This window comes from Cordyceps javanica, chromosome 3, assembly GCF_051103115.1.
Source record: "Cordyceps javanica chromosome 3, complete sequence".
In the NCBI taxonomy this organism is placed as follows: domain Eukaryota; kingdom Fungi; phylum Ascomycota; class Sordariomycetes; order Hypocreales; family Cordycipitaceae; genus Cordyceps; species Cordyceps javanica.
In genome coordinates this window covers 2,411,221-2,434,524 of record NC_139297.1, presented here as the reverse complement: position 1 = coordinate 2,434,524, position 23,304 = coordinate 2,411,221, and the positions used below count along the sequence as shown (strand labels likewise).

Sequence of the window (23,304 nt, the reverse complement as noted above, 5' to 3'; positions counted from 1 at the left end):
AACAGTAGGGTAGGTTTGAGTGATGATTCCCATCTCCGCCCACACAGACATGCAAAATAAGAAAGGATTGTATATATATATATATCTATGCGTTGGCGTTTTGCTGCCACTAGTCAAGCTAGATCTTGGGCATCGGGGGCAAGCTATCGAGAACCTTTTTCGTGTTCTCGCCGGCACCCTTGACAATGGTGATGAGGGGCTTGAAGGCCGGGTGGGAGGCGTCGCCGAGACACTCGTACATCCAGCTCTCGCTCGACGTGACGGTGACGCCGCGCTCGGCGCGCAGGCGGTCGAGGGCGACGACGACCTCCTGGCGGTTGCAGCTGCTGACGCCGTCGGCGATGACGTAGACGGCGTGGCCGGCGTCGCGCAGGTCCAGCGCCGTCTGCGTGATGCAAATGTGCGACTCGATGCCGACGAGGGCCACCTGCGAGGCCGGCGCGAGGGCCGCCTCCACCCCGGGCACCAGCATCGAGAAGCGCGTCTTGTCCACGGGCGTCGACGTCAGGTGCGCGGCTACGCTGGGCACCGTCGGCCCGAGCTTGGCCGCCGTCTGCGTCGTGACGTGCACGGGGATCGAGGCCGCCTTGGCGAAGCTGAGGAGCTTCTCCGTCGTGGTCACACTGTTTCACGTGTTGGGCGTCGAGCAAGGCGAGGCCGCGCGGTCAGCAGTTGCGTGTTGCGGTGGGTGAAAAGGGTGTGTGTCTGTGTGTGGTGGCGTTTCGAGACAATGAGGCCCGGGAGGAAGAAGGGGGGCAGGGGCAGGCGGGAAAAAGACGTACACTTTATCAAATTCGTGGATGGCGTTGCGAAACTTTTCCTGCAAGTCGCAAACGCTAAGCGTCATGCCAATTAGCTCAATGTTCTGTTCGTTGTTGTTACCCTTTTTTTCCTTCTTTTTGTTCTTTTTGTCCGAAACGCTCTGTTCAGAGCAAGCAGACTGACGACGTACAAGATGGCGGGGTTCTCTATCCGGCGTCGAGTGTTAGCTCCGTGATGAGGACAAGTGAGGGGAAGGGGCTGCGGAATTTGAACGGCCGCTCTTGGAGGAAAATTGGCCCTTTTTTTCACGTACTGAACCGCATCTGCGCAGCTGTCTGGGCCATGGTACGAATAAGCGGCGGCTTGGCGATGAAAGAAGGGAGGATCGTGGTAATGGGCGAGGCGGCGGCAGCGGGGGTCGGGCGGAAGGCGGCGGCGCGGAGAAGGAAGCTGCTGGACTGTCGAGCGAATTGCATTGACCCGTGAGAAGAAGATTTGGCAGAGATGAAAGTGTTGTGATGCGATGAAACGCCCTCCTTTTTTCCTGGCTTGCTTGCGCGTCTGGCAGCAAACAATCAGCTGTGGATGAACACGTCGGAATTCGGCGGGATGCCGGCACCGGCGGGGGAGGATCACCCTTGTGGACCGGCGTTTCGCAATTCGGGCAACCATGCGGGGAGCTGTTCGTTGAGGTGGGCAGCACCCTTTGACAATACGGGAAATTCGCGTCAATTGTATATGGTAAGTGTAAATTAACATATATAGGTCTTGCTATTCGAACTGCAGACTACACATAATCTAAAATAAAAAAAAAAGAATCATTCTATCGCAGTACGCAAATTCCGTAAAAACGCCCGTGTCCATGCAAGAAAAGTGTCGCAGTTGTCCATCTATCTATATGCTAGAACAGAAAATAAAAAAGGAAAAAAGAAAAAGGACAAAGGACAAAGGAACACTGCAAATCATCATGAATTGACTTCTGCAAACCACGTTCGCAACAGACCAGCCAGCGCGCTCGGAAGCTCCTCCAGGTTATGCACGATGAGGTAGTACTGAAACGGGAACGTGTCGAGGTAGCGCTCAATGACGACCTTGCTCTCGCCGCCCTCGTTGACAAACTTGGCTTCCTTGAGCTCCAGGACGCTGTCGCCCTTCTTCTTGTCCCTGTCGTCCATGATGATGAAGACGATCATGATGCGCTCCTCCATGGCCTCGCGCAGCAGCCGGCGGATCTCGTCGTGCGCCGAGGACGGCGTCAGGCCGTCCGACAGGATCAGCGCCAGCTGCCACAGGTCGGCGCCGCTCCCGCCCGACTGCTGCTGCCGCGCCAGGCGGAAGTTGTCAATCGTCTGGCGGATCAGCTGCGCAATGTCGGTGCGGTCCTGCGAGAAGGAGAACCTCTGCAGCACCTTGGCGCCCGTGTCGGCGGAGAAGGGGTCCGAGAGCTGGTGCGCGGTGAAGACGTCGGCGCCGAACCCGAGCACGCCCACCTGCCCGACCTCGAGCATGGTGAGGGAGCGCGAGACCATGACGAGGGACTCCATCGCCAGCGTGCCCGACGACGACTCGCCCATGCTCTTGGAGTCGTCGACGCAGAGCATGATCTGGTACGTGCGCTTCGTGGGGATGCTGCGGCGCATCCAGATCTTGTCGCGCTTGTAGCTCGAGGCAATGTACGGGATGATGCGCTTGATGTTGAGGCGCTTGCCGGTGCGGAACGCGCCGGAGAGCTTGGTCGACTGCGACGGCGTGAGGATGAGACGCAGCTGCGATGTCAAGGAGAGCGAGTGGCTGTGCGTTTTTGTCTGGAAGTCGGACCACTCTTGTAGACAGTCGCCAAAGTCTCGCAACGGACGGTCTTGGTCGGAAATGTGAGTGATTGATAGCTTCTCAGAGGCGTTTTGAAGAGATTCATCCTCGTCCGCCTCTTCCTTCTTGACGCCGTCTTCTTCCGGTGTTGGCTCTCTGTCGTAATTACCCTGGCGCGTCTTGACGCCGGATCGGCCGTCGTCCTCTTTCTCGTTGTCCGCCTTGGTACCGTCCACCTCTGCCGTATCCATCTCGTCGGGAATCTCGTCTGGCTCCTGCTCATCGGCTCCTTCAGTAACACGGCTCTCCGGATCTTGCTTCTCCTCATCAATGGCCATGGCTTCGTCCATAGGTTGAATATCCTCATTGTCAGCGGTGCCCATAGCTTGAGTATCAGGAGCAGTGCTGTCGTCTTGTAGATGTTGAAACTCTCGCTGTGTCTGCTCGTCAGGCCCGTCCTTTTGTTCCTGCTTCACGTCTTCGTTTGGTTGAGCGTCCTTGATGTCAGACTGTTGCCGGTGCCATCGTTCTAGTGCATCTCCAAGCTTCTTGAACGGGTCGTTGCGCGCGCTTTCAGGCTCTGCTGCATCATCATCTTGTTGTTCAGCAGACTTTTCAGTTCGCGAAATGGCGCCCTTATTTCCAGAGCTGGTATCCTCGTCTGCACCAGCCTCTCCCATATCACCTTCATCTTGCTCCGCTGCATTAGCTTGGAATTGGTCATCCAGCTCCATAGCATCCTTGTTTTGGTCTTGCCCGGAGCTCTTCACGTCGCTTGGGGCTGCATTGTCCAGCTCAGCTGCATCTGTGGGATCAGACTGATCTTGACCATTCTCTTGCGCTTCTTCGTCCATTTTATCCTCTTCCTCTGTCTGCTCCTTAGCCTCTTCATCCACTTCGTCTTCGCCAACCGCGTCGACGTCCTTGTCTTCTTCTTCCTTGTTCTCGCCGTTCTCCTCGCCGTTCTCGGGCTCCGCAGGCTTTACTTGCGTCTCATCAGCAGCATCCTCTTCTCCATCGTCCTCGGCATTGGCTTCCTGCTGTTCAGTGACAGGCTCTTCTTCATCGATATCAGACAGATCATCAATATCCTCATCGCCCGACATCTCCTCCTCGTCCTTCAGGTCCAAATCCATCTCTTCTGGAAGCGCGAGCGTATCATTCTCTTGGACATTCTGGTCCTGCTTATTGAGTTCTTCTTGCGCCTGGACCTCCTCGTCTTCATCCTCAGCCTCTTCCTCTTGTGTATCATCCTTCTTGTCGTCACCGTCTGCGTCTTTTTCAGCTTCCTCCTTGCTAGGATTGGTTTCGTCAGGCATTGGATCATCGTCCTTCTTTTGACCTTGCGCTTTGTCTCCTTGCTGGTCCTTGTCGGCCTTTTCTTCATCTTCGCCATCCCACATTTTCTCGTCAACAGCAGTAGGATCCAAGTCATCAACGTCACCAGCTTCCTCATCCATATCGTTCTCTTCCTCTTCTTCCTCCCCGTTCTTAGACCCATCTGCTTCGTCCTCCTCAGCGCCATCGACACTTCCCATATCGCCCTCAAGTTCTTCATCAGCCATATCAACAGCGTCTTTCTCGTCCTCCATCTCACCACTTTCCTCCTTGTTCGCCTCTTGCGCGAGCTCAGTAAGATCTTCGTCAGGTTGAATATCCTTGCTAATATCCTCAGCGCCTTCACCGTCCCCAAGACCAGTACCAGCCTCGACTTTGCCTTCTCCGGATGTTTCATCAGACTTTTCTTGTGGGGTGCAGAATCCTTGAGTGGCAATTTGGGTAAATACATGAGTCAGAACGTATCCCAAATGTGTTGTAGATTTGTGCACGCTGAGGGCATTCTCGACCGACTTTTGGCAAAAGAAGACAAATTCTTGCAAAATTGGCGAAACCACGGCAATCATACCGGCGGCTGCACTGCTTGTCGATATTGAGCTCAGGTCCAGCTGTTCAAGTAGTTGTAGCGACTGCTCAATACTTTTGGCGAACCCATCCATACGAAGTTGCTTGATTACTGCGAACAGTCCATCATTGTGATTCACAAACCAGATTGGCTCTTCTTCGTCTGTCGGAACCTCGAAAGCCTTCTTCTTCGCCGCCTCCACAGCAACCAATATGGTGTCACTCAGTTTCGCCAAAATGCTTCCAAAGTTATGTAGAGGAATATTTTCCACATCTTTGCCTGTCGCGTTAGTCTCTATATTGGACCAGTTAGAGATGTAATCGAGAACAAAGGACAAGTTGGGTGATTGCTGCATTATGGCTGCTAGCTCTGAGCGCATTTGGGTAAGTGCGCCAGAAACATCTCGGTATAAAGTTTCGTAAGAGTCTGACGTGAGGTGTGTTGGTAAATTTGGGAGCTCGCGTAGCCTCTTGAGCTGTACGTCAAAATATTCGATCCAAACTTGGAGTTGTTTCAGCACCGAATCGTGGCCTTTTCCAAGAAGCTCTCCGTGAGAGCGCACCAACCCGTTGCCAAATCTCAATAGTTGCAAAACCCAAGGAAGCAGGGTCTCAACGTTGTCGTGCATACTGCGATTCTGGATTTTTCCGAGCTTCTCCGAGTGTCGTAACTCGGTAAACGAACTCACAGCGCTCTGAAGTGAGCCAAGAGCGCGAGAAGTTGACGCGATGTTTCGTCGCTGAGCTCGGGAAAGATAGATGAAGCCTTCAACAAAACCGATGCTGCGAGTAACTTCGGCGGAGGTGAGATCTTCTGAGTGGTCACGGGCCGCATCCCGAACTTTTGGTGCCAGATCTAGCATCTTGTGAAAGTAGTATTCTGCCTCGATCAACGAGGCAGAACTATCTAGAGTAACATTCGCACCAGATGCGAGGACCACCGCCAAAGAGTCCTGTTCCGCGAGAGGTTCTTGGGCAAGATTGTATCGCAAACCCATGTTGCGCAGCTCTCGCAATGTATCGGCAAATAGCTTGCGCTTTCTTGTCTTCAGGTGCTTCACCTCGGTCTTATTCTCTTCAGTGAGATGCGCAGGGGTTTCTTTGCGGAGCTCCGCCATGGACTCTTGCAGGCTGGATATGTAATTCTCAAGGTTTGCAGAGACAGTTCCGGTGATTTGGGGAGTGTTGGCAATACTGTTCATCACAGAAACTGTCTTTGTAACGTTCGCCAGGCGCTTGTGGCTAGCAAGCCAACCTGGTGCATTCGACTCCAGCAGGGTCAGCATTTCGGTCGGAACGCAGTGAGTAACAGAGTGTGCAATGTTGAGGTGTCCGAGGAAGCTTGTTTCATCGGGCAGGCCCTGCATGATCAAAGTCTTCATCTCTTGGCCCAGAATTCCGCGGAACTTGCGCACAATACGGAAAAGTTTGAGATGAGATTTCTTTGCACTCTCACGCAGAGCAGTAATGTTCGTGTCCTTCCAGCTGGCCATGAGTAACACGTCCTTCATTTTCTTGTCAATCGGTGCGCGACCTATGGCAATTGTCTTGTCTGCAACAGTTTCGTATCTGGCGTAGAAAGCCAGGAAGTTGGCAACGGCTTGCGTAATAATGGCAAGGTTGGGGTAATCCTGAACCAAGGCATTCAAATGAGCCCAAAGTTGCCTCAGAAGGGAAACTCGTGTTCGAAATTGGCCAACTATCGATGTAGAAAAGTATGACTCCAACGTTTGCAGGAGAGATGTCGCGTACGTCTGCAGCTCGGATTTAGAGTCAACCATTGATAACGGCACGGCGATGATGACTTGATAGGCGATGAACCACCATGAGTAAGCGTCCTCCTCGCACTTGGTCTTCTCCATGTCAAATAGGTTTCCCCATGTGGACAATTCGAGTCTGCGCCAGCGAATAATTGTCCCAGTTAGGGCGTTGTGTAAGCTAAGAACGCCGTACTTTTGACTGGCCCAGCCTCCAAACTGCCACTCATAAACGAGGGCATGCAGGTGCTCTACCTTGTGCACAATCTTTGCAAGGGGCTCGGTATGAACAATTTCCAGAACCCCATCACAAGCTTGAATGACATCGGCCAAGGGCTGCATATGACCAATCTCATCAACCATCTGCAGCTCTCGAAATTTGGCCCTAATATCATGCACAACAGAAACCAATTGACGCGCTTCAGTGAGGTTGGCATGTGTATAGAAGTTGAACGTCTTGTCTGTTGGCGGTGTTTGCAGCTCGTGAACCTTTTCACTTAGAAGAAGGACCACAGGTGCGATAAATTTACCCTGCAAAGTGTTGTCGATATTTGCACGGCCCTGGAATTCGCGCACAATGCGGTTGCAAATGCTGAAGCACATGCGGCGAAGGGCAGCAGAAGGCTCGTCGTTTTCCAAGAAAAGTCTCTTATGGATCTCGGCTACCCTTAAAGACGTATTGCGTACCTCGTCCTTGTTTTTGTTCGGTTTGGTGGTAGCGCTCTCTTCGTCATATGAGGGGAAAAGCTCGTTGAACTCTTCGGCATCCATTTCTTCTTCATCCTCCAAGGAGCCGCGGAATCGGTACATACTCGTTCTGGCAGCTTCCTCTTTCTTGTCCGCTTCGAGACGCTTGCTCCAGTCGTCAAAAAATGAGTGGAAGCATTCAAAGACTCGTTGTCGTGACTCATCATCGAGCTCAGACTGGCCGTTAATGGCGATTCTGCTATTTACAACGTCAAGAAACTCAAATGATTTGTCCGCCTCACCTAGGAACCCGCTCATCCGTAGACCACCAACAAAAGGGGTGGCGTCCGCTATAGCTTGACTCGGGCTCGCGAGACTGGCAGCATTGGAGGAATTGCAGAGTGAGAGACCAACAAGAAAGCAGCGCAAAAGACTTGAGACCGGTCGTGTGATGTCTTGATACGCTTGGAACCGGGCGCTGAGGCGGTCAAGCAGTCTCATAACATTTTCTTTCAGCAGGGCCAGGCCACTATCGCCATCTGTGGGGCTTGCCTGAGACTGCAGAGTCGCCACTATATCGGAGCCCGCAATCGCTTTCAGAACATTGGAAAATTCAGCGTGGATTTGGTTGAGCTCGGATCGTTCAGGCCTGAAGACAGCTACAACTTCTTCGGGGAGCGGATCCAACTGGTTGAGCTCGTCAACGAGAAACTGCTGTCTGGTACTTGTGCATTGGCCAGCGAAGATTTCGTCGAAGACTTGTAGGTGTGAAAGCTTCTCGCGAAGGAAGGTCTCGAGTTGCTCGAAAAATTGGCGCTCCATCATAGGACTCAGCTGCGGGTCAATTATACGGTCGGGGACATACAGCTTTGTAAGTCCAATAGTAAAATGAATCCAGGCCAACCCACAATGTGATGTGCTGTGGCTACCAGAGATATGCGAAGTAGTAATACTGACAATCGACGGGATGAAGTGTTCCAGAATAATCTGCATAAAATGGACAGGTATTTGAGCCTCGACGGAACATATATCTCGCAGGGCATTCTCGCATCCGTCAATTGCGGCACTAAACTCAGATGCTTTGGAACAAAGTTCAAGACCAAGGGCGCGCGATGCTTCGCCATGGCTTGCAAAAACATCAAGCAGCACAATTTGCAGAACTCGGTTTAGTTGGACGGCAGGGTTAACAGAGATATCCTGGGTCATTTGTGCCAGCTGTCTACCCAGGGCAGGTAGCTCAGCTTCGAGCAATTGCAAGGAATTCAAAGTGACTGAACTGATGCTGTTGAGCTTGTCCCAAGTGGACAGCATCAGGCGTCCATCCCATGGATACTGGGCTTGATAAACCAAGCAGTCCATATACTGAAGCCAGGATGCGGGACCAACTGTGCTTGAGAGTGTTAATCGGGCTCTTGTCGATATATTGGACAAAATGGAGAGCTCATAGTTTCCAGCCTCAGCAGTGGGCTTCGCGCGAAGCATGTCAATCTGTCGAAGGCCCTCGAACTGCGAAGCAAAGAAAGGTACTCGCTGCCCTGTTTCATCTCCCACTTGGCTCTCAAGTGATTCGACGACCGCTGAAAGCTCTCGCACAAGTTCATCAGAGCTGCTGGCTCCGGATCGGACTATCGAATAGGCTTGCTCCAAGGTTTGTTGAGCCTTGGACAGTTCCGGTATACTGGCTCTTGTTTTCCAGCGCAACTCGTCAAATCTTGTCACTAACTGATCCAGCTTGAGCACCTCGTCGTAGATGAACTGGCTAGGGATGGGAAACGGTCGAAAGGTGTTCCATAGTTGTTCCATGCTCAGGCCCGTTGACAGCTTGAAGCCACTGGCAAAGTCACTTTGCAACTTTTCGAGGATGTGTGAGGCCAGGGCAGATAAGGTCGGGGATTCAATCTTGGCAAGCTGTTTAGTTAGCAGTCGTGTGCCCTGCGCCAGATGAGCCTGGAACTTTGCTTCATCCAGCGTTTCTTCTGTGGCCAGGGCAACTGTTCGCGCAATGTAGTTCCATATCAAGTTCAAGAATCTGGTAGATGCAGCATGCTCGCTAGGTGGTGCACTGTGGAGGAATGTGCGAATAGCGCTCAGTACGGTCTCCATGAAGGCTGCTAATCTAACAGTAGAGTCCTTCGACACAGCGGCAACACGATCGCTAATGAGAGAGCGCTGTAGTCTGTTCAGAGCGCCAAGCTTTGAAGTTCGAGCGGAGTACTTGTAGTGATCAATGGATTGTTGAACACTGAACAGCTCGACACACGCATCGTATACAGTCGCGGCCCATTCTGCCGAGCTTTGCGGCCCTGCGAGACGCGAGACGGCATAATTATTCAAAGGATGGATAGGTTGACACTGGGCCGTGCCACTGGCAAGAGTCTCAGGTAGGTTCGAATAAAGATCAGATATACACTTTCGAGCATCGGAACCTGTAGGAGACTGAAGAAAATCGACAAACTGCTGCAGCTGAGCGGATAAGAATGGCTCTTGTCCGAACTCATTCGTAAAGCGCAAAAGTATGGCTAGATCTTGGAAGGTGGCATTCTGAAGAGATATGCGGAGAGCTTCAGCAGGTCTGTCGCTCTGCTTCAACAGCTGTGAGACGTCCAGGGTTGACAGGTATCTTTGGAGGCAGCTCTCAACAGGTGCAATATATCGGAAACTGGTATCGACTACTGGGGGGCTGTCACAAAGATATATCTCGACAGCTCGGTTACGCATGGCACGAGAAAGTTCGCCATATCTCGGATCCACCGTGAGAAAGACTCGAAAATCGGGATGGGGCTTTACCACACGTGGTTCGCCTCCTGGTCCGCAGTGCTCATTCACGCTCAGGAAGCCGTTTGGCTCCAAAAGCGAGTTCAGGCGATCCAGCACTGACGCGTTACACAGGTTGGCATTATCCAGGACCAGCCACTGGCCAGACTCTAGAGCCTTGATGATGACGCCGTCAAGCCATTCGAATCTGGGATTGTCAAGCACTAGCGGCTGCTCGAGAAGTGTGGTAACTTTTGCAAGCTGAACTGCGACATCTGAGTTGGCAGGAAGCTCTTGGAGAAGCGAGATAATAGAGGACTGGATACGCGATATCTCATCACTGTTACCAGAGAAATTGTCGATCTCGTATAGTAAAACGAGAACAGAATTGGGAAGATTTGTAGGGATCATGGTCATTATGGAGTCATGAAGGTAGGTGCGCAAGTCGCGAATAGCAGCATTTACCTCGCGGAGAGGATCAGCTTGTTCGAAACCACCCACAAGATCCATGGTGTCAATGTCTGCATTCATTGGGAATATAACGAGGGGCTTGCCGGATAAGGCGGCGACGTACTCCAACAGGGCTGTTTTTCCATGACCTGAGGGGCTGGTGAGGATGCAAGGAATATTTTGCTTGGCACAAATCATCAGAGATTCAAGCTCAGGCAGACGTGGGACAATGTTAATGGGCGGCAGACGCTCCGGTTGCGAGGCGGGGTTTCGAGGGAGCAGTGCAAGGCCAACTTGGCTAGAATCGAGGTTTAGATCGTGGTAAAGGTCGTGGTTTCGCGGTTCAGCTCCGAAAATCTGAGTGTAGAGCTTGGTAACTTCAGACCGATCTCGGGGCAAGCGGAAGCGCTGTCGGACCATGATGTCTAAAAAGTCTTCAGCCTGGCCATGCTGAAGGATGGGGTCGGAGGAGTTCAGCAAGTGTAGCCAGCGAAGCACATCACGCAAGTTGAATTCCCAGGGTCCGCCCTGTGCACCAAACGAGCGGTCCAGCACCAGCTGCTTATCCATGTCGGTGACGAATTGAATAAGCTTGCTAACCATATCAATGGGCAAGTTTGGGAAGTTGTGAGATGCGATAAGTTTAAGATCCTCGTCGGTAAATACATCTGCATAGACGACGATGAAACGGTTGACAAAGGACGCGGGCAATCCTTTGCGCCCACCACCTTGATGATGAGGATTTTGGGCAGCGAAGAGGCGAAAGTTGGGGTGCCGCTTGAAGACTTGATCAAGCTCCGACACGTACACTTCACCGCGATGGTCCAGACACGCATTCAGACCCTCCAGGACAGACTGCGATGCCAGATTCATCTCATCAAGAAGGACCCATTCACCTTTCTGCATCGCTTGCAGAAAAGGAGCGTCGCGCCATGCAAAGTTGCCAGCTTCGGCTCCCTCAACAGGCACATCAGTACCAAAGAGGTCCATGAGATCAGTCTGATCTGACAGGTTGATGCGGGTGAGCGGCTGGCCACAGGCATGGGCCAGCGCCGCGACAAGAGAAGTTTTGCCTACGCCAGGGCTACCTTCAAGAAGAATTGGCTTGTGCATCTGCAAAGCTCGGACCACCCGCATAGTATTTCTCCTGGTAGTCGGGGCGTGGAAGGCAAACTCTGCAAGCGGCGAGGCATCTGGGGCGCGCGGAATACTGAACGAGCCGATAGCAAGGCTGTCTGGTGTCACCTTGAACTCTGGCTCAGAGTCGTAAATTCGAGAAGCATCCTCCCGCATGAGTTGGGCCAGTTTATTGAGGCACTCCTGGCGCTGTCTCTGAGTAGCCTGGGTATCTGTGGCGAGAACCGCGGAGGGATTGGCACCAATACTATCAATGAAGATGGCGGAAGCACCATGAACCAAGGCGAAGGGAGTGTTGCTTGCTGTAGCCGAGTTCATGAACTGCACCCAAACCAGTATTTCACGGATAGAGAAAGGCGTGGTAGCCATGGGGCGGAAAGTTTTGCCAAACCAGACGGCGAAGTCAATAATGACATTTGTAGCCTGCTTGACCTCATCTCTGAGTTTTGTATTGACAATCTCGTAAATATCGTCTTCGCCCGAGAGCTGAGGAACCCAAATCTCGGTGAAACGGTTCCGAAGAGCTGGTGAAAGTTCTTTCTTGCCAAAATCACCACCGGGGTTCATGGTCGCGAAAAACTGAAAGCCCGGAGCACCAACCACGAAAGAATCGGTGCTACCCTTTTCGGCCAGAAGCAGCGTTCTTTGGGGCTCGAGGACCGAGTTCAAACGTTCCAGAACGGAATCGTCGGCAAGAGAGATCTCATCGAGAAGAAAGAATTGTCCGTCTCTCATGGCTTCGACAAGTGCGCCATCTGACCACTCAAAGAGAGCCTTGCTTCGGGTGATGTTACTTGCGATTTTGTCCCTGAGTTCGGGATCGACTTTGTCGCTATTGATAGCCTGAGATAAGTATAGCTGATACTTCTCTTCGGATGACGAGGGAATTGAAATGCTTGCAACTGTCAACGCCATAGTAAGGTCCTTGTCCAGTGCGTCGAGAATAGCTCCGCGATTGCGAACTGGGCGCTGAGAACCAATCAAGTCTCCAGTTTCCGTGTTCTGATGCGCATTTACAATGTGCAGCTCCTTCTTAAGAGCCTCTGCGAGTAGCTGGCATACGGTGGTTTTACCGCAACCGGTTTCTCCAACGAGGAGAACAGGTTCGTTGTTTTTCAAAGCCCTCGACACCAGGACATAGAGTCGGCGCATGGCATGAGTCCAAACAACGCCTTGGCCATTTTTCTGGGCAGCAAAACTTCGTAATTCGGGAGCCTCCTGCGCGGAGTAGAGCTTTTGAGTGTCGATTTTCACCTTGAAGACCTTTTCAATAATTTCCTTCACAGCTTGTCTCTCCTCATCATTGCGTACCCGCTCAGCGAGAAGCATAAAGCCATGCGCCGCTATGTCTTCGCGGGTTTCTGCCTCGCGCAATGCCCATCGAAAAAGATCACGAAGAGTGGCAAAACTGTCCTTCTGCTCAAAAAGTCGACTAGTTTGGCGAAGCCTAGAGAGCTCTTTGTAGACAGACACAATACGACGGCAGTCGGGCGGGGATGTGTTGCGGCTGCGCTGCTGTAAAATAAACTCCAGCTCATCCTCCGGGATGTCGTCGAAATGCAGCTCCAAGAATCGGTTGCGGAAGGCACGTGAGAGAACCTTTCTTCCACCATAGAGACCGGGTGGATTTTGAGTCGCAAAGAGGATGAAATTCTCATGGGGTCGAACAATCTCTTGCGTCTCAGGAATCAAAAGTTCACGGTTGTCATCAAGGAGTCGGTTGAGTGCTTCGAGGACGTCTGTGGGCGCCAGGTTCAGTTCGTCAAGAACTATCCAGTGTCCTTGTCGCATTGCCTGTACAAGAACACCTTCCTGGAACTTAAGTTTCCCATCTGATCCAGATACGTAGGTGCCAAGATACTCCTGCAAGTCTGTGTGTTCGTGGTTGTTGATTCGCACAAACTTGTTGCCAGTGAAATTGGCAAGGTACTCGATCATACTTGTTTTACCAGCAGAAGTAGGGCCCTGGATGAGGACGGGAAACCTGCGTGTCGAAGTGGCACGAACGAGGTTAAGTAAGTTGCGCTCAACATACGGCGTAATGATATAATCCTCTCTCTCCACTGGCTTTTCATCTCCCTGAAAAAGCCAATACTGTCTATCACGCGCCTTGTTTTGAAACTTGACGTAATTCCTACCATCATTGGGGTGCTTAGGAGGCTGCGATAGCAGGGAATGGGGATCACCATGGCTATCGAGAAGGTGGTGGTAGATGAGCGGTACTAGCATGTCCTCCGATTGGCGGTCGAGAAGTGTCAAAAACCCCATCGAAAATCCCTCGTATAATGCTCTTCGGACGCCGTATAGAGACCCAATGGTATTGACATAGGTCAATACACGGGTAAGGGTACGCAGGCTGAAATGCGGGACCTCATTAGCACCGTCGACGATTCGCTTTTGCTCGGCCAGTTTTTTCGTGTTGAGATACAATCGAGCAATATCGTCCGCTTCTTTATCATTTTTGTTGCTTGTGCTGCCTAAATATGTTTTAATAATTTGAAGTAGGTCCTTTTCATCGGTATCCGGACTCTTGACATATAGCTCCGTAAATCTGGACCGGATTCCAGCTGGCAGATCTCTTTTACCGATGTCTGTCGCCGGGTTCATCGCACCAAAGACACGAAAATTGGGATGCGCAATAATCTTTTGGATCTCGCCAGTCTCAGATAGTAATATCGACGGTCGCTCGTTAGGTCCTGTAAGTAGATCGGCGATACTCTCCAAGGTGTCCGGGGAGGCGAGATTAATTTCATCGAGAAGAACCCAGTCACCATTTCGTAAGGCCTTGATGAGATTGCCCTCAACGAACGAAAAAGCGAAGCCACCCGGCCCAGCGGCGATCTGAGCTTCGAACTGCTCCAAGTTTCGAGCAAATGTCTCCCATCGTGGCCGGAGGTCGCGTAAGCTTTGCAGTTTTGATTGTGTTTTCCTGCGTTTTGTTGGTTGGGAGTCTTCTTGTGTCTCTTTTTGAGCTTGGGCATGAGCCTTCTCCAGTTCCGAGACAATCTTGACAAACATCTTAGGTGCCTCTTTCCAAAGCTTCGCGACCTTTGACCATTGCGATTTGACAAAACATCTACCAATCTGCTCCAAGTACTTTTGATTCTTTGAGGCTGAAATGCCGGTGGCGTCGAAAAGATCCTCAAACTCCTCCTTGAGCGGCACTGCGAGACTGCGCACGTTTACAGGTTTGAATCCGCCGAGGAGATCTCCAACCTCACTCTGCTGCGAAAGGTTCACTGCGATAAGCTTGTTTCCCAGAGACTGTGCCAGTTGCTGCACAACAGTCGTCTTGCCGATACCAGTTTCACCGACTAGTAGTACCGGCTCTTCAAGTTTCACAGCAACAGCGATCTGCTCGAGAAGTCTTTTGGCATGCACAGTACTGGCAAAGGGCTGCTTCGGATTAGTAGCCTTTGGTTGAACTCGCTTCTTCCTCAATGTGACTCGGCCAATCGCTAGCTGAGTCTCGCTTTCGTTTAGGGGGGGTATATTGGCAGTCAAATAATGCTCTGCCCGTTCCCTAGACAAGTGCATCTCCTCGGCAATCGCGAAAGCCAGGTGCTTGCTCAGATCAACATCCGGGCAGCTTCCCAGGAAACAGTCGACGGCTTCCATGAACATCCAGTCCCTGGTTGTTTCCGAAATGGGCTCGTCCCCAGATTTTGACCCTGCAGCTAGCAAGCATTCCTTAAGTCGCCGACACCACTTCAGCAGATCTCTTAGATTGGATTGCCTGTCCATCACGCTTCGCCCGCGAGCAGTGGCGATGGGAGAGCTGCTCAATCGGGCCAGCCGACGGTGAACAGATAGAATCCCACTCATATATTTTCGAAGGATAGGGTATGTCTCGACGATAACTTGCTCGAGCTCGGAATCTATAAGTTGTTCTATGTGGAGTGACTGCCAGAAGCGCATTCCAACCAAGGATGGCAGGTTCTCGCGACCATTCAGCCCTCGGGACGTTCTGACTGTGGCCAGGAGGCGGAAAGTACTAGCTGCACGAATGGTCTCCCCTCGACTCGGGATGAGGAGTTCGTTGCGCTCGATCAAGGGTAATAGCGTGCTAAGGACCTCGGTTGGTGCTCGGTCAAGGTCCTCCACGAGAACCCATCGCCCTTCTCTGACGGCTGTCGTTAGCACACCTGGGCGCCATTGAAAGCTGCCCGGTTTCGAATCTGTAGAATATAGCCCAATGAGCATCTTGGCGTCGGTCTGCTCATTGAGATGCAATGTGACCATGCCGGAATGCATTCCAAGTTGAGTCGCGATCTCCTGGACAAGAGCTGTTTTTCCGACGCCAGAAGCCCCATGAAGAAGGATCGGTCCAGGGTTGCGCAATAGCTCCGCAAAGCTTTCCAGGTTCGACATTGTTGTGTCAGTCAGGACCAGACTGGGCGGGTCGCCGGTTGGGCCATACGGGCGTGGCAACAGTACTTGTCCGTATGCGACAGAATACGGTGTGAGTTGTTGCGTAGAATTCTCAGTGGTCCCATGTTCCAGAACATTTTGCGAAACTGCTTGTCGCAAGGCAAGCGTCTTCTTGACGCGCTCATGTTCGTGCAGTGAAAGAAAGCCGTAATCGATCTGGGCGCCGTCAAAATCGGCGGTAATAGGTTCGTCGCCAATATGAACTTGTACCAGGCTCTCTAGCTTCTTATCTGAGGCGTATAGAAGCTGGCAGAATATACGAATGGCCAGATATCGGACAGCGCGACTGTCATGTGTGAACAGGTGCTGCATGAGCGCGGCGGAGACCAGGGAGCTAAAGGCGCGCAAATCGAAACTAAGCAGTCGCCATGTTGCCAGTAAGCACTTTATCAGGTCTGCCTCGCCTAGGCTCAGTGAGGTGTCTTCCAATTGCAGAGGTTGGAGGTGCAGCGGCGACTGCTGTGTGAGTCTCTCACGAGCAGGCTGGTGCCGGAGAAAGGTGGCGAGGTCGGGGCTGAATGGTAATAATTTAGCTGCGGCAGATACAGCAGATATACGCTGCAGGTCTGACTTTGCGCTGAGGGCCCATCGTGCGCAGATGTCGGGGAATACATTTTCGAAATGCACATATATGCGATCTGTAAGTGTTGGAATGAGAGCCGCCTGCGCGACGGCATCCAGCAGGCCTGTGGAGGATCGGCTCTGGATCACGGCCAGTAAATCAGCAGGCAGATGTTGTAAAACAGTCGAATCCTGTAGAAGCGACCTCCTCTGCCTTGAAACATCGATCAGGGCCATTATGGCGACTGTATCGAAGATTTTTTCTGCAACCTTCAAACGGGTATGCAGAAGCGCCAAACGCTCTCGTTTTGGCCGTACACTGAGCTTCTGCTGGCCGGCAGCTTTAACTTTTTTTTTTTTTAGCTGGTCTGGCAGGGATCTGGCTCGGTGGTGGTACTACAAATATCCGGGCCAATCAGCGAGCAGCTAAGTGGGCAAAGCTGCGGGCCGCTAAGGCCCTTTTGCTTGTGGCCATTGTGAGCATGAAGCAACCTGGTGGAAAAACTTCAGGGTGACTGACAACGCCACGAGAAACTGCACGCGACTCGCTCCCTCACCTCTCACTGCATCGTCCCGCCCTCCCCGTCGAGCCACGCATCACCAGGCGCACCAATTCCTCGCTCACAACAATGGCCATGTCCTGCCGGTACGCGGCGCGCACCTGCGCCCGCCAATTGCGCTCCGCCAGCGCCATGCGAGCCCCTACACAGACTCTGCGCCTCGGTGCCACATCGAGACGGTACAACTCGACAGACGCCGCCGCCGCTGAGGCTCCCGCGAACCCCAAGATTGCCGAGATTGTCGAGCAGATCAGCAAGCTGACGCTTCTCGAGACCGCCGACCTCGTCTCCAGCCTCAAGGTATGATTTATACTCGCCGCCGCTCAGGTCTCCTGGCGCAGAAGCGAAATTCAGAGAGCTGTTTATGGGCCCGTCGTCGCCGACGCACTCAGCCGACGCACAAGCTAACGAGGTCCTTCTTGCAGACGAAGCTCAACATTCCCGATCTCCCCGTCGGTGGCTTCGCTGCCGCTCCCGCTGCCGCCCCCGCGGCGGCCGCCGAAGAAGCCGAGGAGGCTGCCCCTGCCGCCGCCGAAAAGACCCTTTTCACCCTCCAGCTGCAAGAGTTTGACGCCGCCGCCAAGGCCAAGGTCATCAAGGAGATCAAGAGCTTGCTCGGCCTGAGCTTGGTCGAGTCCAAGAAGTTTGTCGAGAGCGCGCCCAAGATGATGAAGGAGAACGTCCCCAAGGAGGACGCCGAGAAGATCATTGCCACCATGAAGGAGCTCGGCGCCAAGGTCACCATGGAGTAAAAAAAAAAACAGGGCGTGCATCGCATCGCATTGCATCGCATCGGGTATGAGGTTGCAGGACATGGAGGGGCCCATCATGCCCATCTCAGTGCGCCTCATGACATGTATAAAATCATGTGTATTAGTATCTAGCAGAATACAATAAAATTCTCATTCTTGCACCAAAATACCGGCAGTGTCCAGAAATCCTGTCTATTAGCTACCCGTTACCGAGGTTTTTTTTCTTTTCAAGAGCATCTAGGCAACGGTCTTTGGGTATCTCGACCAAAGCAGACGCCCTCAGCCATGAACCAATTCTCCAAACGCCGTCCCAATGCCCAGCAATTTTCACTTCACCATTGATCCGAAGCGAATTAACCACGAAAATTGTGGCTACCTGCGCTCCCCATTCGCAGCCCGCTGATGCTGACACAGCTGCATCTCCATTTCGGTGTCAAAGTCGGCGCTCTCTTCGGTAATGAGGCGGTCGTCATCCTCACCAAAGTCGCTCGTCTCGTCCCAGAGTTTGTTCATCTCAGCATCGTCGCCCTTTGGAATGGCCCATATACTCTCCCGCTCACGCTTGTGTCGCTCCCTGTCTTCCTCGATGCGCTGCTCGACTTGGCGCTTGTCCAACCGTGCCGGAGTAGCCCGCTTGGCCGACTGGCCGTGAGGCTGCGCCGGCGTTTGCTCCGCCATCTCGGCATTTTCCACCGGAGACGATAGCCCGAGTTCATGATCCTTGGTTCCGCGCTCTTTGATCACATCCTCAATCTGCGCCGCGACCTGGTCGTCGAGGAAGCCTTTGCTCTGCAACCCCTGGAGGACCTTTGAGGCATCAGCTTGGTGCCAGGCTTATCTGGTGAGCGATTCATGCTTACCTTGCGGACAACTTTGACATTAGCGGCCCCCGATCCATCATCTGGAGCCACAGCATCGACGACACGGATGATGTCGCGCTGCATCATGCGAATGTAGTCTGGTTGGCCTTCTCTGCTTGCCTGGTCGAGAAAGTGCTCAATGAAATACATGATGTTGGCCCGAGTATTCATGTTTGTCTGTCATTCAGGTTAGCCACTGCTATGGGCAGCAGCTGGGATACGTGGTGGTAAAACGAACCCGTTCGACCTGCTCGAGAATGCAAGAGTGCAGGTCCTCATGCCATTCCCTATACTTTAGGGCATATTGAGCCGCTTTTTGAGACGAGGCAACGGAAGCATTGAGATGCTTGAGCTGGTTGCTAAATCGCATGCGCACCTCAAACGGGTCCGCCATATTGCCTACTGATGTTGCCAGGTGGCACTGTGATGCCGACGTGTTGCCAGGCCAAGAGCTACGTTGACAAAATGCGCCGTTGCAGAGCCTGGCGCTATTGAGGCGCGCGGTGCTGCTGCTGCTTCTGGCGGCAATGGATCCTCGGTCACGGCGCTGAAGCAGGTGGAGCTCATGTCTTTTCAGTGAACGTAGGTCGGCCAGCCAGCACTGTAACGAGTCGCAGATGGCGGGCGGGATTCCCTGCATTCTAGCGGGCTACAGGGAAATGTCCGCTAGAAGAGACCTGTATAGCCCCTTTGCCACAGGGGGAAACACCATGGATGCGAGATCGGCCAGATGCACAGTGACGTCGAGGCTACCATCGGCTCGCTAACTATAAAATCTTAACCCGTCTTCTGCAACCAACTCTTACGTGACGGTGCAGTGCTCCATTTTACATCACATTTTTGAGATACAACACTTGACTTGACCTGTTATTCTCGCGGTCGACTTCTTCTTGTCCTTCCTACCGCCCAGTCTCAGGCTTGAACCATTACCCCTCCAAGTCTTTTTGCGCGACATCCAGCTACTACCCTTGACCAAGATGTCTTCTGATTCCGGCTTCACTCTCACCGTCCTGGGCTGCGGTAGGTCTTGGAAAAGAAATCGTCATGCCTCATCATGCAATACAAACTAACACTCGAGGGCTTTTCGTCCTTAGGCACCATGGGCATTGCCATTGCCAACGGTGTTCTCTCTTCCTTGGCTGCGGGCGTCACACCCGGCAATGATGTCCCCGCTTCGCTGCCCTCCAAGTTCATCGCCTGCGTCCGCAGCGAAAAGAGCGCTGACCGTGTTAAGACGGCGCTGTCCGCTCACTCTTCGCGCGTCGAGGTCGTGCGCAACGACAATGTCGCTTCTGTTGAGAAGGCCCAGGTCGTCCTTCTGGCCTGCAAGCCCTACATGGTCAAGGACGTGCTCGGCGTCCCTGGCATGGCCGACGCTCTCAAGGGCAAGCTTCTCGTCTCCGTCTGCGCGGGCATCACTGCCGAGGCTATGGAGGAGGCCATCTACGGCAAGGTGCTCGAAGGCAACCCTGAGGAGGATGGTCGCTGTCGCTGTATTCGTGCTATGTGCAACACGGCTGCCCTGATCCGCGAGTCCATGACCGTTATCGGCATCTCGAACCCCCCCCTCCCGGACAAGGACAATGCTCTCATCACCTGGATCTTCAAGCAGATTGGCGACGTCGTCTTCCTGCCTGCCAATAACATGGATGCTTCGACTGCCCTGGCTGGTTCTGGCCCCGCCATGTTCCTCCTGATGCTTGAGGCAGCCACGGACGGCGCTGTCGCCATGGGAATCCCTCGCGCCGAGGCCCGCCGCATGGCTGCCCAGACCATGAGAGGAGCCACCGGCCTGGTACAGAGCGGCGAGCACCCTGCTGTGCTGCGTGAGAATGTTTGCACCCCCGGCGGTTGCACCATCGGCGGCCTGCTTGTTCTCGAAGACGGTGGTGCTCGTGGTACCATCTCGCGCGCTATTCGAGAGGCTGCTGTTGTTGCTAGCCAGCTTGGCAAGGGCGTTCAGAATGTCAACGGTACTCGTCCATACCTGCAGTAAATACAAAACGAAAATAGACAGACCTGATGAAATATGACACAAGATAAAGGCAAAGCACATTACATGTTTTAACATTAACACTTATCAACCGACATGCAACATCCTAGACTAGACCTGACACGCCAGTTCTTTTAATTCCAAACGCCGTGAATATGATTTCCCGATTAACCCAAAATAACCACGATGAGTGGAGCACAATCTACTCGTCGTCCATTCTTGTCCGCTTGCTCGAAGTAGATTCCGCATCGTCATCCAACCTGCGCTTTGCCTTGTTCGCGCTGACAGAACTGGAGCCATGCGCAGCCAAAAGCCTGGCATATTCAAGCTCGACGCCCAGCAATGTCTCACCTAATTTGTCAATCCGTTCAGAGAGCTCAATTTGTGCCAGTATGTCTCGATTGTGTCTATAAAGTCTCTGTTTTACCAGAAGTTGCCACAATCGCTCCAAATGGCGGTCGGCGGCACTTTTCGACGGAACTTTCTCATCTGGGTCGATGCGAGGGCGAACCGAGTCTGGAAGCTGGGACATGATGTGCATCTCCAAGACGCGTGCAAACTGACGCGGCGCAATCTTGGTCTTGACTCGGATTGCCTCCAGTTCCTCACTGCTCTTGATCAACGGTGGGATCAGTCCTCTCTTGCCAACTGTCACACTTGGGTTCAGCTTCAGAGCGGCAAATTCAGGCACGGTGCGTAGGAACTTCAAGTCGCAGGCATCTCGGAGCTCGTCAAAGGCCTCATTTGGGTTCTCGATCGTGAACTCGTGCGTTTGAGCGTGCTTATGGTAGTACTCAAATATCGACTTGTATAGTCGCGCGCCATGTCCATTACCCTGGAAAGGAGGCAGAATCAAAAATTGGGATAGTCGCGTGCGGCAAGGTAGCTGTGTCAGATCCAGATCGCCTTGGGGCAGCTCCCAATCGTGGTTCGGGGAGGCGGGAGGCGTCGGCGGAGGTCGGAAGTAAAAGAATCGATAAATGGTTGAATAGCCCACAAATACATATGAGCTCTTGTCCGGATCAACAGACGATGGCTGTCTGCGGTAGAGCAGGAAAAGAGTCCAGCGATCTGCATCGGGCATTTCAGCATCTGAGACATCCGGGTCTGGGGCTTGGCCAATGTAAGAACCGCCCTCAATGAACAGAGGAATCAGCAATTGAATACGCTTATTCAATTGCTTGATGGCGGGGTCCGCTAGAGTGCCCTTCCAAATTTCGTATGTACCATCGCTGCCTTCAAAACTCGAATGAAGCTCTCCAGGTGGTGTCCAATCGTCGCCAAGCTTCTGCGAGTTGGTCTCGAAATCTGCAGCCTTTCCGAATGCGACTAGGCGTCGTTAGTACTCGTCGCGTGACATTCAGCAGAATATGCCTTACTATCGGGAACTTGCGCATCCTCTTTCAGCATGCGTGTCACATCCATGGGCTCCGTTTCGCCGATGGGTGTGAATTTGTTGCTGTACGACGTTTGCACGTGCGGGCGCATATCGTTCGCGCGGTATCTGAGGTTGATCTTGAGATCCTTGTAACCGAAGATTTTTTCATCTTCGCCAAAGATAGGGTAAGTGAAACTCGGGTTAAAGGTGGAAATGAGTTGAAGGCCCGAAGGAGTTGGTGACACCAAACTGATGTTGAAAGCCGCATTCGAGTCGACAAGCCCTAGGCCGAAGGTTAGCACTGGTATGAGCCGAGGTACAGAGCTATGAACTTACACTCCTCGAGATTTGGAAGAGCGGCCATGATGGATTTGAGTGAGTTTGAATTGTGTACAAATCCGATTTCCAAAGTTGGGGAAAAAGTTTATGTAGTGGCTGTTCAACCTGGTATGGTGAAGCTTGCGAGATGAAGCTCAACTGGCGCGTTTCCCGACTGCGAACCGCGTCGCGCTCGTTAAGTGGTTCCTGCCTGAGATCCAAGGCTACACTTTCAGCGACTTCCGGCGAGAGTATTGAGATTGCGTTTTTGTGGACATCTTCTTATTTATCAATCTTTTTTTTAAAATACTGATATTTTAGTGAGCTTTATCTATCTTGTTCTTTCTATGCGAGCTTCACGAGATAGACGAGCCTCTCTTGCCGCGAATCACCTCTATAGATAGAGAACAGGTGAACCATATTAGTACTGAGTGGTGAGGTGTGGTACATGGAGTCGCCCTGTGATGCAATCTCTCAACGTTCATATTACAACTCTAGTCAGAGATGATGGAAAGTCGCCTAGGCCATGATTAATTAAAAGTCATAATTATGATGTACAGCTAACTGGTTTATTCTTTTCATCTCGTCGGAAACCTGAAACGCCGTCTGATATTCTAGTTGATCCATGCCACGGAATCGCAAATTACTTCGTCCCTCGTCGGGAGCCCTGTCGTCGAGTTGAATAAGATGCTACCAAAGCACTCACACTGTCCCGGTCAACCCGGGTCTTTGGCGCTGTACAGCCAGCAAATCAAGTTGCACGGGCTCCTTTTACCGAAGGCAATTTCTATCTTGCTGCTGATATTGGGATGGCCCACATACGACATACTACTAAGTACAACATCAAGTTTTTGTCAGAAGTACTGAAGGTAGTCTCAAGGGCACCGATCGGAGCGAAAATGCCCATATTCTCTGTGCATAAGCGCCTTGTGAAGAGCAATCATCTGGACACCAACATAGCCACCTCCAGCACCGGTGCTACTTGTTCTTGATAATGGCCACTACTATACCCTGGAAAAGTCGGTACCTGGGTAGCAGAGGAGGTAATCAAATGACTGTAGCAAAGTTTTTCGTATAAATTTTTTACCAGAAAAGGGCATATTTACTTTTATGCACTTGGACTGCTATACTGGGTAAACGATTGCGACAAAGCGATGTTCGCAGCAACTTTACCTGTGGTACATGGCGCAAAC

The 23,304-nt window shown here is 52.4% G+C and overlaps 6 protein-coding genes across 6 annotated transcripts; 2 read left to right on the top strand and 4 right to left on the bottom strand.

Moving 5' to 3' along the window:
- Positions 1-118: 118 nt before the first annotated feature.
- Positions 119-1,238, bottom strand: V2A60_004942 (Isochorismatase-like protein; the record flags this gene model as incomplete). Its single annotated transcript, XM_083256256.1, has 4 exons — positions 119-623; positions 783-836; positions 953-968; positions 1,076-1,238. 4 exons carry the CDS (start codon positions 1,236-1,238, stop codon positions 119-121), a joined length of 738 nt encoding a protein of 245 aa, XP_083112382.1.
- A 489-nt stretch (positions 1,239-1,727) lies between these two features.
- Positions 1,728-16,487, bottom strand: V2A60_004941 (AAA family ATPase midasin; the record flags this gene model as incomplete). Its single annotated transcript, XM_083256255.1, has 2 exons — positions 1,728-7,784; positions 7,875-16,487. 2 exons carry the CDS (start codon positions 16,485-16,487, stop codon positions 1,728-1,730), a joined length of 14,670 nt encoding a protein of 4,889 aa, XP_083112381.1.
- Positions 16,488-16,879: 392 nt separating this feature from the next.
- V2A60_004940 (mitochondrial 54S ribosomal protein bL12m) lies at positions 16,880-17,562 on the top strand (the record flags this gene model as incomplete). The annotated part of the gene is made up of 2 exons (XM_083256254.1): positions 16,880-17,110; positions 17,236-17,562. 2 exons carry the CDS (start codon positions 16,880-16,882, stop codon positions 17,560-17,562), a joined length of 558 nt encoding a protein of 185 aa, XP_083112380.1.
- A 372-nt stretch (positions 17,563-17,934) lies between these two features.
- On the bottom strand, positions 17,935-18,816 carry V2A60_004939 (CTD kinase subunit gamma CTK3-domain-containing protein; the record flags this gene model as incomplete). The annotated part of the gene is made up of 3 exons (XM_083256253.1): positions 17,935-18,369; positions 18,423-18,599; positions 18,661-18,816. 3 exons carry the CDS (start codon positions 18,814-18,816, stop codon positions 17,935-17,937), a joined length of 768 nt encoding a protein of 255 aa, XP_083112379.1.
- A 583-nt stretch (positions 18,817-19,399) lies between these two features.
- Positions 19,400-20,418, top strand: V2A60_004938 (pyrroline-5-carboxylate reductase dimerization-domain-containing protein; the record flags this gene model as incomplete). The annotated part of the gene is made up of 2 exons (XM_083256252.1): positions 19,400-19,442; positions 19,517-20,418. 2 exons carry the CDS (start codon positions 19,400-19,402, stop codon positions 20,416-20,418), a joined length of 945 nt encoding a protein of 314 aa, XP_083112378.1.
- A 199-nt stretch (positions 20,419-20,617) lies between these two features.
- Positions 20,618-22,157, bottom strand: V2A60_004937 (histone acetyltransferase catalytic subunit HAT1; the record flags this gene model as incomplete). The annotated part of the gene is made up of 3 exons (XM_083256251.1): positions 20,618-21,744; positions 21,795-22,076; positions 22,130-22,157. The coding sequence occupies 3 exons, from the start codon at positions 22,155-22,157 to the stop codon at positions 20,618-20,620; spliced, it is 1,437 nt and encodes a 478-aa protein (XP_083112377.1).
- Between the last annotated feature and the right edge of the window lie 1,147 nt (positions 22,158-23,304).